The 19,179-nt window shown below is 36.6% G+C and overlaps 1 protein-coding gene across 3 annotated transcripts in view; it reads left to right on the top strand.

The window, feature by feature from the left end:
* SMAP1 (small ArfGAP 1) overlaps positions 1–19,179 on the top strand; it is a 91,982-nt gene that overhangs the window by 44,106 nt on the left and 28,697 nt on the right. For all 3 annotated transcript variants that reach the window (XM_039567982.1, XM_039567983.1, XM_039567984.1), the window contains one exon: positions 3,543–3,623. In XM_039567982.1, the coding sequence (XP_039423916.1) occupies positions 3,543–3,623 (81 nt within the window). The remainder of the gene's footprint in view (positions 1–3,542; positions 3,624–19,179) is intronic.

The raw sequence follows: 19,179 nt of genomic DNA, 5'->3' as shown, positions 1-19,179 counted from the left end.
TAAATGAATGAAAATAAAGTTGCTGGGAATCAAGACTGTTTTGTAGATTCTATGAGGTGTAGAGGCAGGAACACTGGAGAACAGTTTATTTTAGGTCTTCATATATTCACTATTAAGCTTTCAGAGATTTGTTGAGGGCAACAAGAAGCATTTATATTTGGTCACCTTTACGGAGTCTTTGCCATATGAAACTTTCTGCAAACCCTCCTTGTTCTTGAAGTCTTGAGAAATAAATGTTTCAGATACTTTTTACTCCAGAAGTGAGTTAAACATATTGTTTAAAAAATGTTGAAGTCAAACTGGAAATCAGGACATACTGAAAAAATGCAAAAACTACCTCTGCTTTCACTTAAACATATTCAAGGAAATTTAAGATACTGTGATTGAAAAGTAAGAGTACTTACATGACGCTTCCAACAACCTTTCCCAGGAGGAGAAGAATCAAATCATAGAATTGTAGAATCATAGAATGGTTTGAGTTGGAAAGGACCTTAACGATCATGTAGTTCTAACCCCCTACTATGGACATGGACACCTTTCACTATGTGAAAAACGAGGTTCACTCTCCTGTTAGAATTTAAAGAGTTTAATATAAAGACAATAAGAGACACATAAAATAAAGCAAAGGGATAACAGCTGGGTGCCTTGGCGCTCTGCCAAGAGCACACCTGATGCTCGAGGTGAATCCTTTTTATACCATTTTTACTGTCTGTTCTCTATTCATATTAAAACTTTTCCAGGAACTGTTCTGCATGGCCACTCCTTGGGTCCGCCTTTTTAGAGCATGCGTAGTCTTCTGCCTTGCGGTTTTATTTCTTTTGGTTCTTGGGGTTGGGCCCGCTAGGTAAGAGTCGATGGTAGAGTGGATCTCTTAATTCTCCAGACAGTCAGGGCTGATTGCAGCTTTGGGCCTCTTTGCCCCCCGGGCAGAGCGGTGATAGCGGCTCCGGACTCTCCTGGCCGCCCGTTCTCCAGGCGGAGCAGCCTTTGGGCCCTTTTGTTCTCTGGACAAAGTGTTGATTAGCAGCTTCTCGGGCCTCATCCTCTGCTCGCTTGGAGGTTATCTTACTTCCTCACACTTGCTAACATTCTTGCTAAAACGAGAGAAAACTACATCCACACAGCAAAAAGCATTTCTAACATTATATAATATCTACGTTAATACTTCGCGAGAAGCCAATACTATAATATATGTTTATAACAACTAGATCAGGTTGCTCAAACGCCCATCCAACTTGGCCTTGAACACTTCCAGGGATGGGGAATCCACAGCTTCCCTGGGCAACCTGTTCCAGTGCCTCACCACCCTCACAGTTAAGAATTTCTTCCTACTATCTAATCTAAGCCTGCCCGCTTTCAGTTTAAAGCCATTCCCCCTTCTCCTGTCGCTATCCTGACAGAGTCCTTACCTGTTGTGCGTGATGCCCCCTTTAGGTACTGGAAGACTTCTATAAAGTGGCCCTGGAGTCTTTGTTCTTCTCTAGACTCAGACAACCCCAAGTCTCTCATCCTGTCTTCAGAGAGAGGTGCTCCAGCCCCCTGTCATTTTTGTGGCCCTTCTCTGGCTGCAGCCGGTCCATGTCCTTCTGATGCTGGGGGCCCCAACCGCAGAGGGAAGGGTCTGTGAGAGCTGAGTAGAGAATAATTTCCCTTGACCTGCTGGTAACGCTTCTTTTGATGCAGTTGTCTAAGTTTCCATGGGAGAAGAGATTATGTTTATTTAAATTATTCAGCTTGAGAAGGTTGGAGTGGGACGTGGGAACAGAGAATGAAAGAAAAGTTTTTGCTCTGACAGTATAATTTGTGTGTATGTTAGAATGCAGGTTGGTACTAGGGTCAGTGAAACAGTAATGGAAGAAAGGCATGGCTATGCATTGGTAGTCCTAGTTCAGTAAGGCTGCAAGTCTCAGGTTATAATGTGACCTCAAAATAAAATACTGCTCTATACTTGTCCCAGTCATACAAACATTTCTTGAACACCTTGTGCTACCACAGGTGAGATACAGTATTGGCAGGGCCTCTAGTTTAGACTACTGTGTTCACTTCTGTGTTCCTAATGTTCAGTAAAATATAAATTGGTCTCTGTTTCTTTTTGTCAAAACAGATGTTCCAAATTCCTCTATTGGGGTTTCATGACTGTGGTCATTGCTTTCTGTTGCTTGTAAGCAGGTGCTTGGTGTGATAGTCTCGATTTTTCCAGGAACTGAGTGTTCAGGTTAATGCCTGATGAAATAATTCACATGGTTTAGTCAGGACTTGAGTAGCCCCAATACATCTGGTAAATATGGTGAAGGGCTTGAAAATGGATTATTGGAAGTTTTGAAAAATGTGTTACTTCGATCCCCCTGTGCCCAGTCACCTCCAAAAAACCCCCAAACAAACAAAAAAAATACCCACCAGCAAAAAAACCCCTTCACCTGAGTGTTAGAACTATATTAAGTAAATGCCATGTTATAAAAATGTTAAAATTATATATACTGGATGTTGAAAAAAGAAAAGAAAAAACCACAAACATTCCTTACTGACACAAGCTGTAACCTAGAAACTGTTTTATTTTTAATACTGGAGCTTCACGGACAGTTATCTAACCTCTGAACCCTTCTCGTAATATTGGGAAACTTGTAAACAGTAGTGTTTTCTGAAACAAGGCCATTTTGAAGCTTTGAACAAAGGGGTACAAGTCTAATGGCTGAAAGAACATTTAGGAGCTACTGTCTCATTCTCTTTATTACAGATGGTAAACCCTTATTTCATCCATTTAGCGTTCAGGTACACTCACTAGTACTACACTGTAGTTGTACAAGGTAAATGCAGGCAGACTAACCCTTTGTCAAAGCAATTGCTAGCCTAGAAAGTCTGTATCTTCTTCACATTATTCCTTAAGGAATATTTTATGCTTTGCTTGAGTCAGACAGATCAGTAATTTTGGCACATTCATTCATTAAAAACTGAAGTGAGGAAATTTCTGTAGTGTCATTATGATACATTCAAAGTAAAGGGATCTTTATATTTTCACTTTCTGGAACAACATAATGTCTCAATGCTCAGCTGGCCTGTCATATGGCCAAAGGCAACTTTTTTACATTCAGGAGTATTTTTTAAGACTACTAGATTAGCTTTTAAAAATCAGTACCTTTCTGCAGAAAGCTGCATGCAGTTTACCTTAGTGTAGTTCTTTGGTCAAAGCAGCTGACATCTGCCCTCCAAGACAGAAGCTATCAGAGTTAACAGAGATACTTGAAGATGTTTTTTTTCTCTTCTGCTCTGCTTAGCTTAAGAGAAGCAATGCTGATTTATTTTCCTTCTGCTTATTAAGCAGATGAGCAGGTGAAAAAGTGAATTTCTTGAATTGAATCTAAAAGTCACAATATTTTTAGTATTAGTATTTGAGCAAAATGAGTCACTTCTGGAAGCAGAGCAGATAGAAGCATCAACTGATTTAAAAGGGAGTAGCTCAAAATCTCTGTTTATATTCTATATGACTGTAGACATTCAATATGTTTGTAAATTGGGTACTAGCAAAATGCTTTTTCTTTTTGCAGAAGGAAAAAGAAAAAAAGAAAGACGAGAAAAAGAGAGAGAGAGAATCAGAAAAACCGTCAAAACAGTTAACAGCTGAAAAGGTAAGAAGAGTTTCTTTTTTTCCAGTTATTTAAAAATGGCACATAGTATTAGATACGTTCAGAGATTGGGGAAAAAATTAATGTGTGTGTGTGTATCTATATACACACACAGAAGTATGAATGTGTATGTGTATATGAGTTGTAATCTGGTCAATCCACGTGAATCCTACTTGTGCTGTTGCTTGCATACAAAAGTTGGTTGGCCATACAATGAGGAAGGAATGTGTTTAGGGGAAGAGGGAAGTGGGTTAAGCTTAGTTAAAGTTTAGGCTCAGACCAAAAACCTAATTAAGGATTTTAAGTTTGCAGAAATGTCTTGAGTTGGGACCCGCAAGGATCCAAAGGGACCCGCAAGGATCATCAAGCCTAGCTCTAAGTGAATGGCCTGTACGGGGATTGAACCATGCTCTGACCAGCTGAGCTAACCTCAGGGTCATGGACCATTGCTATTCTTGCCCAGAAAATTGTCAGTGTTATTGAGTCTTGTATTATCATCTAATACTGTCTTTCATAAATGAATCCATTTTAAACATAAATGTATAATCTATAGAGTTTAATTAGTAACTCTAAGTAACTTGAAAATTTGCAACTAAGATCATGTCACAAAACATGACAAGCAAACCACGTAAGGTGCTTTTTTATACAGTTATGTTAAAGCATAATGGGCAGCCTTAGCAATGTGGGTACAATTAAAATTTCATGTGCACTTCTGTAGAGAGTTAATATTAAACAAAAATGAAATGGGTAATTCTAGTATTAAATATAATAATTTCTTTTAATACAGATGTCATCTCTCAGATCTTGTGAATCCATTAGTATGTTCAGGTCTGCAGTGTAGTCTGCAGAATGCATTGGAGTCTCCATCTGTCAGTTTATTCCCCAATAGTGCTGTGTTACAATTACGAAAAATGTTGTGTGTTCACAGACTGTGATTGTAGATTTATTTCTAATTCAGTTTTCAAATAGATGTTTTTTCATTTTACATAATAAAACAAGATACAAATATATATATATATATATATATGCACATTTGGAGGGGGAAAGAAGCCCCTCCTCGATGCAAATATAATTTTTCTTAAATTAGAAAGCAAGTTCGGAATGAGTTAGTGCAGAAGCAAATTTTATTATGACAATTTGTGAAGCTTGACTGAGCTATTGTTACTGATACTGCACGAGGTTAAAGTAAATTTATGGATGACAATAAAAACATTTGAATTGTTGATTACTGAAGCTTTACAGGGGTGTCCAGCCAAGTTAAATGTTTTATTTTGGTACTTATAATAACATACTTTAGTTATAAAGGTTAAAAACATTGCTGTGGTTTGGAAACCTTAACTTTCTAGAGCCCAAAGATCTACTTTTGGTCTGGGAGAGAGAGGATTTCCCTTTGTAAGGATGCATGAGCCTCGTTATGTGGCTGGGAATACTTGGTTAAGTGAGGGGAAGTGCCACCAGAGCATAGTTACAGCTGGGGGATAATCCTACTATTTGAAATAAAAAACAGTTCTAATGCCACTGATTAGATTTACATTTGAAAAGTCATTAGATTACCAGTTAATGATTAGGCAAATAAAAAGAAGTATTTCGATTTTAAATGCTTGTACTACAAAATGTGGAATTTGGTAAATATATCTGTATTAGATAATAGTGCTATTGAAACAGCTGCAAAGTGTTTGAAGTACTGCAGCATATTTTATTTCGTTATTAATATGTCAGCATTGACTGCTCAAATGGAACTCATCTGTGTGTCATCTTTTTAATTTAAGACATTCTTCAAGCTTGGGCTTTTAAAGGATCATTCATTCAAAATAAGCTGGTTTTAGACTGTAAACTTTACATATTTTAAAATTGTAGCTGTGTTCTTCAATCCAAACGAACGAAGCCTGTATCAAATATTTGTTTCTGTGGGAAAGTGTTGGTGACATAGAAAACCAAATGGTTTTATTTTCATATATGGTATAATACATTGCTGCTTTTGTGATGTGGTTCTGCTTTAGGGAGCTGATAAACTTTAGTGTTTCATTAATAATGATACCCTTCACATCCAGGTGGAGACTGTCTATAGGATCTTTTAAATATTGCATCCTGAATCAACAGGGGAGTGCAGGCATCTTGTCTGTAGTATCTATCCTGTTTTCAGCAACCACACCAAGCAGTAGATCGTTATTTTTCCCAGTTCCTGGAGGAGGAAGCAATATGAGAAGTCTGCACACTTCATATGTAAAGTCACTGGTTGCCTTTACTACAGACGTGGGTTATCTCCAGTCTAGTTATTCCAGGCTTGGAAAGTTAATGAATTAAAAATATGTGAACAAGGAGTTGGCAGTTCTGCCACAATTTTGAGACTTCTTTTAGGTTAAGGTAATTCAAGCAGTGTTTTAGCCATCCTATGGAAGAATCAATAAAGATGGAAAAGAATAGAGGTCTTAAACTTGTAAAAAGATGAATCTAGAGAAAACTTCAGATCTATTCTCAAGTGTCGTGTACTCCTACAAGTCTTCAGTTCCTAGTGACTTCAATTTTATCTTTTGTTGAGATTAACTTTCTTAGCTCTTAAAACAAGAGTAAGCATCCTAAAAGTTTAAAATGTTCACATTCAATTCTTATATTATCTCTGCTTCATAGAGCTGACTAATTTGCTCCTACATCCATTTGAGAGCCTTTCTCTTGTACTAACTAGATGTTGTCACTAACTGATTCTTAGTCTTTAGCAAGCTAAATGTCTAGCATGATTTCTGTTGCTTTTTCAAATATTACTGAAAGCTTGTAGCATTGATTTAGTAAACTTATTATCCCAATATTTCATTAATGTATCAGGTTATTATGGCATAAAAGATACTTTGTTGATTATCATGCTTTGATAAACAAAGAACATCATATTTTAACTTATTGAATAGTAGTGAGTTTTCTTACTGAAATTGCTTTTCAGTAAGGAATCATCATGTGCTTGAAGTGGGTTTCAGGGGAAATATTTTTTTGTGAGCATTCACACTGGAGAGTTCAGATGTCCTGTAGAATTTCCTAAAGATCAGAGAGATCTACTGCAGAATAGTGAGTAGCAAGGATACTTGTTTTACTCTAATTTTCTGGGCTGTTCACTTTCTCTTATGAAATTACTGGGTAATTTGTAATATAACAAGATCTTACAGTGTGAGCAGATAGACTGATTGAGTCTAGTCCAGTGATTAGCATTTTATTGGAAGCAGCCAACAATGAGATATTTCACATCAGATCTTCAGAACTCTTAATAAAATAAGTGACATTGCCAAGCTACTTGCAACTGTAATGTCTTTTTCAGTCTAATAGAAGAAAGTTAAGAAACTTGCATAAGTTACCCAGGGTCTTTCCTCCCTCTCTCCCTATGCTATTTCCACAATTGCAGATCTCAAGTTTCCTTAGTGCTTCTACCTAAAACAACCTTATCCTTACAGTACTTTGGAGAAACAGGGAAAATACTGCAAGAAAACTGCTGTAACAATTATTATGTAGTTTTTCGTGGTATGCAAACTGGGGCCAGGTTATGTGAAGCTGGCATGTTCACTCAAAGCCCAGCTTGTTTGCAAGCAACAGAAGTGCAAATTTTAGCAATACAAAAAATGTGTTGAATTGCAGGAATAAATAATCGAAGTGAGCTAATTGTGTGCTTCTTAATGTTTTCTATGGGCCAAGAGCAGGATAATAGCATAAGGCAGACTGTCATGTAATGAAAGCAAATTTTACATGTTCTGTACAGAAAATTAAGATTAAGAGATTTTTAAATTAACTAAAAAAGTAAATCTCATGTTGTAAGAGCGCATTCTGTTAGTGGGGAGGGGAAGAAAGTCTAGTTTGACCACCAATCTTACATGTTTCATTGGTAGTTACACAGGAAAGTGTTCAATTTGTAGGCAGGAAAAAACAGCTAGGCTTTTGCTAGCCATTTTTAAACTTCATCATCCTGCCTGCCCTTTCATCAGCTGCTGAGGAGCTTTCCCTTCTTATTAATTACTCTTTTGAACAGCTGAAGGTAGTGAAATTTCCCAAATCAGCTATGATTTTCTTTTTTTTTTCCCTTTTTTTTTCTTTTTTTTCTTTTTTTTTTTCTTTTTTTTTCTTTTTTTTTTCTTCTTTCTTTTCTGCTTAAGCTGACTGAACAAGTTCTCTGTTCAGGAACAGAGTAAACCACTGAACTGCTTTTTTATTTCTGGCATGTTTACTGAGTAGAATTTTTGTTCATCCTTGAGTAATTGAATGTGTTCAATTTAGAATTATTTGGTGATTTTAAAAACAATATGTAGCATAAGTATTCTACTTGTGCATGAGAGAGCTCTCAAAGCCTCAGAGTAGTTTTCTGAAATAAAATGTAGATAGTTTAAGTAAAGTTTCTTCTTAGAGCACAGAGGAGCACTTTAGGTGAGCTCCATGCTACTTCTTCATGCAGCAGGTTGGAGGAGGCTTTGTGTGCACTCCATCCACCTCTACCTGTTTTCCACTGAAAGGAAGCACAGAAAAGTAGGAGATAAGGTACATTTAGGTCATTCTGGCTGAGGGATCAGGGGCATGGCTGGGACATGGCCAGTGTGTGAACTGGGGAGACTGTGTGCCCCAAAGATAAACAAGAGCTGCACAGTGAACTGAGGAATACTGTTCACAAGCAATCAAAGAGTATAGGGAATAATACTTCATTTAGTAAAGGCATTTGCTTTGCACTATTTAGAACAGAGAAGTGGACTGAGCTGTATGAATAACTTCTTGAATTTCAGAGCAACTAGGACTGTTTAGCTTTTTTCAAGACATACCTGTTTATGTACTTCTGCAGTACAAATTCAAACAAAAAAGGCATCGCTAGGTATGATGCTGTGAGGCCCTGGAGTGGTCCCAGAGCAAAGAAGAAGAAAATTCATATGGCTAAATGTTCAGATTTTTGTAGGGTTCAACTTCTTATGTAGTCTAATTTTCAAATTAAGAAAATGTGGTATGCAATGGTGCTAACAAGCCAGAATTAAGCCAGAAGTTGTTTGGAAAACTGTCCATGGAAAACTTGGTAAATATTTCTAATATCCAAAATTAGAAAGTTCAGCTAAGTCCATGACACTGAATGCTTTGGAAGAGTTTGGGTTCAGCGCTGTGTAGCTTTCTCCACTGTTTAGTTTAGAGGTTTCACATGAGTTGAGTACTGCAATGAAAATACTGTGATGTTTTCACTGTAAAATACTGCGTGTTGAGGAGCATAGTTACTGTGAAACCACATCTAAGTTACTGAAGTAAACCCTTTTAAGACAAGATTGTGTTCTACTGGGACAGTAAAGTTAAATGGTTAGGATGTAAAGAATGAACTATTTTTTTTTTCACTAAGTACTTGTGCATTTGCAAACTAATATTGACATTCAAAGTTAACAATTTTTTCATTCTGCTGAACATATCAGGATGATGAATGGTTCTGAAGGAGTGCAGCAGCTACACTTGATTAACTGAAGTTCAATATGACACCGTGAGTTAGTTAGTTTTATTATATTGCCTTTTGAATTTGAAACTGGTTCTTGTTTTTGTATAAAGTTATTTCAAGTGGCAGGAATGGGTCAGTTGGAGGTTATTTTTCAATAGTGGTATATCAAATGCTGTTTTTCTTCCCCAAAATGAAGACTAAATTGGCAGATTAAACTTGGCAGTAACAGTGAGCTGCTGCCTCTCAGTCAGCTGGTACCAGCCAGCACCAGATGGCCTATATTACAGAGGTACAGACATCAGTTTATTTGCATTTAAAATGCACTGGAGAACCCCTCAAATAAAAGTGGGGACAAGTCATACTAGCAGCTTTTCCCCTTCATATAGAAAAAACAGTGTGTCAAATATTCATTTAACCAAATAGAAAGAACTTAACGTAGCTTGTTAGGATGGTGTGTTTGTTTTCCCCCAAAGACAGCTAAAACTCTCACAAAAATCAACCTGCCTGGACAATTGAGGTAAGAGGAACTATCTGTCCTCCTTATTTCTCGGGGATGGAATTTACTTACTCGAACTATTACAAGTTATCATCCTAATAATTTTGTACAAGGAGAAATGAGTTGGAGCAGATAGTGCTCTAGTGTTCTACACTTCTTTAAAACTGAGTGGCAATATAATAATGCATGAATGAAAGCCTGCAGAGTAGTTGGTGTCCACCTAAACACCAGTTTGGTGAAAGTGATATTATTAAGTGTTTACTTCTAACTTGTAGGAATAAGTGGATTTACAGATATTGACCTGAATGATGATTTAAATGCAGAATCCTGTTATAAATATTCTAAATGTTTTCTTTGTTTTGATACTGTATTGTTGATAAATTTGCTAAATCACTTGAACAGTTGTTAATAACATTTCTCTAGAGGTCTAGGCATTATTTGCCTTTCTGAGTGATTTATTTTTAAAATATTTTTCCTTTTGATTTTTAGATAAAATGCCATATTACTTTAAATTGTGATTAAAAAGCAAACATGTATATCATGGGAACAGAAAAATAGAAACCTGTTTTGCACTCTGGTTGAATACATAGTCTTATTTATAGTCTTAGTTCTTGTTTTCACAAGTTCAGACTAAGCAGATAAGAATTAAAGCTCCAGCTTTAGGAGTACGTGGTAAGACATAGGGCAACCTGTTTCCCTGCCTCCTACCCCCACAAAGGGTGAAGGGTTTTAAGGCTTCTTGTTCTCTCAGTCTGCATTCTGTGGACTATGGACCTCTCCCAGCCTGGTTTTACATTTCTAATCATACCTTCTCAGTCTTACGGAAGAGATCAGATTATTTTGGGTTCTTTGGTTGTTTTTAATGCTAATCTGGAGGAAAGCAAATCAAATTAGATGCTTCTCGAAACTGTGCTATTCATTCCTTTTGCAGGTAACAAAGGACTTCTTCTGTTTGAGGATTGCCATGAAAAATAGTCTTACTTAATGAAATTAATCTGTCATGGCTCTTATTACGTATTTGAAGTTGTAGACAAAGAAATTAAGAAATAGATATTGCAGGTAGAAGCAATGAAAGAAACCCCTTTTTTGTCAGAAAAAAAAGAAAAGCTTTTATCTTTTTAATGTTGGAAAAGGAGTCAGCGTTCAGGAAGGGTATCACTTTTTTTCTTCAGCCCAGTGTGTTCACTGTATCAGCTTGATCCTGTCAGCTCTGGTCTGCAGCAGAACAGCATTTTAATGCAATTTAAAAAAATTTTATACAAGTAGTATCTAAAACAATGAGAACAAGCTTGAGTAGGGCCTGCTTTGGTTAAATTTGTCTTTGTTTAACTTGCCGAACTTTTTTAGCAGGAAGCTGTTTTAAGTTTCCTTAGTTTTAATTGATCCTCCATTACACTTTTGCTCCATACAGGTTCAAAACATAATACTGCCTTGGGTTTCAGTTGATAATACTTATTAACAGATGGCATTTTCAGCTTATGATAAGCTTCATCTTTTTTCCTGGTGACTTTGAGACAATTAAGACATTACATATGCTTATTTGTATATTGAACAAAATAAAGTCAACACATTTAAACAAGCATGAACTAAATCAACCTTACTCATGGGTGATTGCTGTCTTTAGAAAAAAGACATTCTGAGACATTTGAAACCACAGGACCATGCATGATAAAAACTGCAAATATACGATCTCATCTAAAAAGTTTTATAAAAATTATAGTACTAGTTAGGAGATTCTGTATGACCAATCAAATATGCAGGAACAAAATGCACTATGCTTTTACCTAAGTGGTACTGATACATGGAACTGAATGTAAAGAAGGATAAGGATTGGATAAGATGAAGCTGATAAGAGGAAAAAGACTTTAATTTAAATAATGTCATGCAAAATAATAATCTTATCTTGTTTTGAGTAATAGGCTTACTTTGTTCCTAAAATAATGCAAGTACTGGAGCATGGGCAAAGCAATCAAGTGTCTTTGTGTGTTCTGTTTCATTTTACCATGCTTAAGGTAGAACGTGCTTAATCTCACCCCAGTGTGTGACCATCAAGATAGGGCAATGGGGTAGTGGGAAATTCTGTCAGATATGCAAATCTCACTGAAGAGTAAAGATACTGACTTTTTTCATAAAAAATTATTTTAGCTATCACTGGCAATATTAAATCTCCAACATTAAAGCTTTAAATGGTTTATAATAATAATATAATGTGCTATAAAATGTTTCAGCAGTCTTCCGGTGTCATGCAACAACTTTGAGTGTCTTCCAGTTTAAATTCATAGTCGATGTAGGTATTGACTGTGTGCCTTTTTGCTAAAAGGAGTATTTCTTTGGACTGTTGAATTTATTGCATTTCAATAGTTGCTATTGGCACTAGAACAGTTGCATGGAACACTTTATGGCTCTGGCATTCATACTGTTGCATAATTATGTCTTCACAAAATTAACTCAAAGGTAGTTGGAAAATAGCACTGTAGGTGTGGTAGAGGTAGAAGCAAGAGAAGACAGAAGCAGGATCTTCCAACACAATTTGAAGGAAATGGACAAGTTTCTCACTCTAGATAATTTTGTCAGATGATAATTACAATGCAAAATTAAGTTACCAGTTGCCTAGTTGTTCAAATAACTGGCAACTCTTTACTGCTAAATTCCTTACACATATCAGACAGAAGTGTTAACCCACCTGCAATGAATTGCCTCTTGGCTCTGTTGAAAAAAAATAATTGCAACTGGATGAGCTTGTGTTTCTTTTTCTTTTATAAAATTGGTACCTGGAGTTAGAAGAAAGTGGGGCAGTTCTGAGGTTGGTCCCCAGCCATGCCACTGTACTGTTGCAAAATAAATCTGTCCTGCCTCTCTGCTCAGTAAGTGGTGTCTCTCAATTTGAGAATATTGTACTTCATGTCAGAGTAAGGTCCTGCAGGCTTGTCTGCTAGGCAGAAAGTGTATTTTGCACGGTGTAGTAACAAGGGTAGCTTCTGCTCAAGAGAACATACAGATTTTTGTCTTACCTGTTTAACCCTCAGTTTACACTGTATCTTTTTCCTTGGTTTAAACGTGGATTATTTTAGTGGTGTAAATGAAACAGGTTGGGCTGCATCTTAGCATAAATGTTGAAATGGATGACTGAACAAAAAAATCAGAGGCCTTGTAATATCACTCTGAAGGGCCAGTTTTAAAACTTTGGCGCCTTGGAAGCTGTGAAGATAAAAGGCTTTAGCAATCCTTACATTTTGTAAGGATGATTTAATATTCAATTTCAGAATACACAGAAATTTCATATAGGTTCACATTATTGTAACTGGAGGATTAGAAGCAGAAAGAAGCTTGACTCATTTCCAGTTGAGATGGAGGCTGCAGTGCTTATTGATAGTTGATGTTAAAGATTATGATGATATGGAGGATGAAGACAAAGAAAATGGAGCTTGCCCAGGTAAAGAGAAATCCATTTTGGTATTGTATATGATAGGTTAAAATTAGCTTTTTAAGTAATTGTTTCAAAGTGATTAACTTTGAAATGAGAACAAAATTGAGGAAAAAATACCCTGACTGGCAGAAGAAACTAATGTAGCTAATGATGCATAAGTATTTATTAAACATTTCTCCCTCTCACTAAGTTCTGCATTTGTGAAACAGAATTATGTATATGTACGTGAGGATGATAAAGTACTCATCAGCTCTCTCCTAACTTCTCTAGTAGTTAAAGAAAGCAACAAGCTGATACAGAAGTAAGAAAAATTAACCTATGGGGCTATTTCAGTCTGATTAGCTGTCACTGAGAGGATTGAATTTCTGTGGAGCTAATTGAGAAGCTTTTTCAAATTCATCTCTAGAGAAATAGTATACTTAGACTTCATAAAGTGTTTGTAGTATACTGCTTATGATAATTATACAAACTATGCCAGCACAGAGTATGAGTCCAACACTCTTGAGTAAAATGTCCTAACTCAGAGGTTGTTTATATGAAACGCTATTCAGTGTGATGCTGTAAGACTGACTAAAACATAGACTGTAAGAATCAAATGAACAACAACAGGGAGGCGAAGTGGTGTAATCTGATCAGTAAAAAGAGAGCCAGTGATCTGCTTCTAGTACATCAAAGGAAAGTCGTGAGGTGGGTCAAGGAAAAAGATTCTCTCCCAGGAATAAAAGACAAGTATGGGGTGATTGCATAATAGGGTATAGGACTTGTTGGGGGATGCAGAGAGAAAAGAATCTGGGGATGGAACAGAGAATATTATATGCAGCTTATTATGGGATGTTTAGGTGACAGAGACCAAATCAGGGGAATAGAGAAGTCAAGGTGGATTGGGGTGTAACAAACATGAGGAAGCAGAGGGGAAGTGGATAAAAAGGGGCAGTCACATACATGCTGGTTGTTGGGCAGGTTGCTTGGCAGTAGGATTGTCTCAGCCTTCACTTGGTCTTTGCAGGCTATTCTGTATTCTTGCCAAATGCTATTTGCGACTATTGACTGAGTATAGTCTCTTCTGTGCCTGTGTGTGAACTCTTGCAAACTTCAAGACAAGTGGGGTAAGAGGCTGGTGCTGGCCACTGGAAAAATGCTGCAAGGAATCTGAGGGTCAGCACCTGCAGAGACCAACATCTAGAAGCCAACTATTTGCAAAGGCAGCATGTCTAACACCAGCTGCTGGAGAATAACATACTGTGATCACACTCAGGTAGCACATTTCATGCTGGACTAACCAGTGAGTAAGATACAAGCACCTGGAAAGATCTAAGGTATGAGCTGATTGCTGGCTAAGGGTGTAGGGTCTTGATATTGAATGAAGTTTCACGTAAAAAGCAAAAAAAAAGCACTTTTGTTATAGTTAAGGAAAAGACTGAGAAGCATACCTTCATGAATAGGGATGAAAAGCATTTCTTTGGTTTTTTACTGTGAGCTCAGTCAGTTGCCATGCCTGAAAGAGCTCATTCTTGTCTGGAAATATATGAAGAAGGAATTACAAATAAATGCCCTTTAGTTCTGATTGGGTACACTGATGTTGTATTATGTATTGCTTGAAAGGTTTTTGAAAGGGAAGTTATAAAAGAAAATAGTTTAATGTGGAACTGGAACTAATATAGCTGCATTATTGTAATCTTGCCGAGGCTAATGAGCACAATAGAAATAGAGTAGAAATATGTAAGCTGAGTTCATATAACCATAATACATGATTCAAAAACTGAAGGTGTATTTAAAATAGCTTACAAAAATACAAACCATGTTTATTGCATTTCACAGCTTGCAAACTGAGATGCATTAAAACACTTTGACCCTAACCCGATTTATAGATCTCATAATGGGACACTGGGTTAACTTTAAGATGGATCTGTCTAGATTTTCTGCTTCATAGTGCTTTCTTCTATAAGATGCAGACCCCAGGTTTTATTGGATTAAAAGCAGAATTCTTCCATTTTATCTAAATCAAGTTCTATGACAAGGTAATACAAAATAGGAAAAGGATTGATAAACAGCTTTTTCTCTGCCTTTTGTGTCCTTGTAAACAGGTCCTTGCTTCTGGGCTCAAATGCAGTAATTTCAAAGATTTACAGCTGCAGCAAACTCTGCTCAAGTCTTTGCCCCCAGAATCTCTGGAAAACTTGAATACTTCTGCACTCAGACTATGAGCCTTCCCTGTTCCGCAGTCTTGCTATCCCTCAGCTTCAAGTTGCTACGTCTTTTTGTGACCATTACCTAGCAATCATCTTGCAATCTCTTTATGCTTTTTTCAAGTATCAAACTTAGGAAAAAGAGCTTTTCCTCTTTTTTTCAGACCCTATTCTGAACTTTCCCACTTTAAGAACCTAATATATTTGAATCTGAATGCATAGAACTAGTATTTCAAATGTGGTTGTTATTATGTAGATTTAATGCATGAATATAAGAATAAGGATTTATCTCTGATACTTTGCTGTAGTCTCAGCAGTAAGTATAAAAAGAAAGCCAACTTCATTTTAGGAAATTATCCTTACGTGGTTCATACGTCATTTTGAGCAAGGTAAAAGGGCCTCTGAGATTGTCTGATGCATTAGAAAGGAGCTAAACCAATTCAGCAAAGTACAAGACATGAAAGGTTTTAAGCCTTCTTGGAATACACTGACTAAAGTAAATGAGATCTGAGCTAACATTTTAAATTCAGTTAAAATACAATGTTAGTACTGCTTGGTCAATAAGTAAGAACAAAGGAAAAGTCTTAATCCATTTTCACAGAAATGATTAGTGTATTAGCCTAGACCCAGATAAAATCATATTAATGGAATAAGATTATGGTGCAGGGTCTGTTAGTTCTGCCATGAAGTTTTTAATTCAAATGACTAAAGATATAATGCATTTTACATAATCTTGCTTAAGTATCTTGCTCTAACTGTGAAAATCTAATGCAATTCATATACCCAGATTTTTAAAGTGAAGATGTAGATCAAGGACCACTTTAAAAAGTTTTCCTTTGGGTATGTGTTTTGACTGAAGGACCTTCATGTGTACAGAATCATATTTAGCAACAACAACAAAAGGCAATTTGGTTTTGTTTGTTTGCTTAGTGTGAATGCCTTAAATAGGCTTACCTAGGTGGGCGTAAGTAGTTGAGTGTCTGTGAGTGATTCACTGAAATAATCACAATAGACTCTTAAATAATAAATTTATGTTTTCCCCTTGGCTTGGCTCTTTGTTTGGTTTAAGGTAATTCTAGTTTGATAAATAAGAATGGTGGCTTTTTTGTTGTTGTCGACATGCTTTTTCTCTTGATTAGAAATGCATCAGAGTTTGATTGCAGAGTCACTGTAGTCTATACAACTTAATAATGATACCATCATATTTTAACTTGTGTTTCAGTGTAGTACATTGGTTTTCTGGCTTTTTATGCTAGTTAGGCAAAATAGGAGTTAATCATTTGATAAAAGTATCCTCAGTTCTGAAGAGTTAGTCTGATTTCTAAGTTTCTTCATCTTTAGTTGCAAGTCTGAAGAAAAAATGCTGCTGTTTTATAGGAGGGTAAATAGAGTAACACATTTCATCTTTAACGCCATTTAAATTAAATATTATGGAAAGATTAGTTTTTACTTATTTGCAGGTCAGGTATGAAAGCCATAAAAATATTCTTTAAAAATTCTAGGATGTGCCTATGTAAGGAATGCTGTAAATGGATATGGACTAAACTTTGTATAGTGTAAGTGTCAGGAAAAATCATATCTGCGAACCTATTGCAAATTTATAGTAAATGACTAACATTATTTTCTCATATGGCAATCCTCAAATGTTTATGCTCTCTTGCAAGTTTTATTGCAAGCAGGTAATGAAGAGGGAAAGAATGCAATTGCTTTATCCACAAGGCATACAATTCCTATGTATTAAGAGCAAAGGAAGGCTTTTGTTCAGTAACCGTAGAGCTGTATATGAGCTCTAGTGAGTGAACTGAAAATTGCTTTTAAGTTAGAAGTGCTATTCTCAAAATTATCTCAAAGATGTATCTTCAGCTTTCATAAGGCTCCTTGTAGTCAAGGTAGGAAATAATGAGTTAGAAATGCATTGGTAATCAGATGTGTTTTAAACAGACTGAGTTCTAGATTCATATGAATTTTTCATTAAAGTGGAAAATTGAGGAAAAAAATATGAAGGAAAATGGGAGCAGATATGTGGACTGGACAGCTGATGAATCAGATTTTTGACAGTGACTGATATCTTGCTTGAGAGTAGGAGAGATTTTTAAATTAGTAACTTATGACTGCTCTGACTGTAGTGTTTTTCTACTTCAGAGCTGTTAATCATGTGGCTTATGTCCTGCACTGTGTATGCTACCCCTTTAAATGCTCTCACACAGTGTAAATGAGAATAAGGTCAATGATAATCCTAAATGCTGGTGCTGAGATCTGCTAAATTATTTACATTATCATCTTGTAATAGTGAATTTGTCAAAATTCTGCTTGTTTTTAAAGTATTTGGTGTGGTTTACATTTCTACTGGGTATCACATCTTTTAGAACTGTTAAACCCTTAAAATCTGTGCATATGACAATAACTCACATAAGGTTACAGAAGCAGAAAATGGAAACCTGAATCTCCCATTTTTAAAGAAAAACAACCACAGTATTTTGACTGTGTGCTGGCACTTTTGAACCAGGCCTTACCAAAAAAGTTTGTTTCACAACTCAGTTCCAGTACAAAACACCCTCAGCTGCCTGTCAGAGGAGAGTATTCTGGAGAACAGGGATGTGCAGAAGGAATAAATTTAGATTGACCATAGGCCCTGGAATGTATGACTGTATTAAAACAATGTTCTGAAAGGATACCAGTGTCCTTACTCATTTAACAAACTTGGATTATTTTCCTATTTTACTACAGTAGTAATCAAAAAAAGGCAATGGGTTTGACCGCAGAGCAATGTATTTGATGCTAGATCTTAATAATCTTACTGTTTTATCATTCAAAGTGTAACACTTACCAGAAGACTTCATGTATGTTGTCTGTTCTGTCAACCAAGCAAGCTGGTGTAAAGCTTTCCACTTCCCTCATCTTTCCCTGCCCATCTTGTGCACCTCAAAGCCAGATGTGTTTGGGCACAGTGCTGAAAGCTGGGAAAGGACAAGCTTGTTTTGCAGAAAGGGAGCATCAGAGACAGCAGCTATAGACCTCATAGCATCCTGTTAAGTATGTGAATTTAATAGGTGTGTGACAGTCAGTCATGGTGGTACTGACCCTCCTTTTTGTCTTGCCCATATATAACCATATCCCCTATAGGCAGCATCCTGTGTGCTGTACTATAACCTTTGTACAGAGGAAGGAGGAGGATTGACTAGGCAATGCTTTCATTTCTTTTTTCTTTTTTCCTGAGGCAGTATGAATCACTCATTTAATGGTTATCTCCAAAAATAGCTGGCTGAAGAAAATTTGATGAAACACCCTGCTGACACACTGGACTTCCTACAGTATATGACTTATGCTTCAGGTGTTGCTAAATGTTCTTCACAATCCCGTCTCCTGCAGACTTGCAGTCCAGGCTTCTGTGAGAAAGCATTGCTGCCCTTTCCAGGGACTTGGAGTTTACCTTTGGATGAATCAACTGCAAAACTATGATACTCAAATTAAGATCTTCAAGGCTTGTGTATGCTGAGCTCCAATGGGAAAACTGAATTTGGGAATTCACTGTAGTTTGCAGGATGAGGTTTGTGCATAGGTTGATTCACTTGACTCATGTGCTCCTTGCATCTGTTTGACAAAGTCTGTAGAATGCCAGAGAAAGGGTAGAGAAGGAGATTGTGAAGAAAATGTACCAACAAGGAAGTATTGCTGACTCTTAAGTGTATATGTATGTCTGTGTGTGTGTGTGTGTAGTCCTTGAATGTGCTTAACGAGGTGCTTGGAGGTTGGCTTGCTGAAATTAGCAAAACAAGAAATATGATTGTGCAAAGCTAGCAAAACTAAAATGACACTACTCAGCAGTAGTGATTTTCAGCAGTAGCTGAAACACAGGTGTGTTATGACAGTGTTGTAGCCACAAATCCAAAGTACAGCCTTGTATTGACTGCTGTGAAGAATGTGAGCTCCATCCCAGCCAGATCCATACAGGCAATTCGTTTGCAAAATATACAATATAAAGTACCTATCAGTTCCCCTGTCCTCATCAAAGAAACATCTTT

The sequence above is a fragment of the Corvus cornix genome, chromosome 3 (genome assembly GCF_000738735.6).
Source record: "Corvus cornix cornix isolate S_Up_H32 chromosome 3, ASM73873v5, whole genome shotgun sequence".
NCBI classification, from domain to species: domain Eukaryota; kingdom Metazoa; phylum Chordata; class Aves; order Passeriformes; family Corvidae; genus Corvus; species Corvus cornix.
This window is presented reverse-complemented; position numbering and strand designations above follow the sequence as displayed.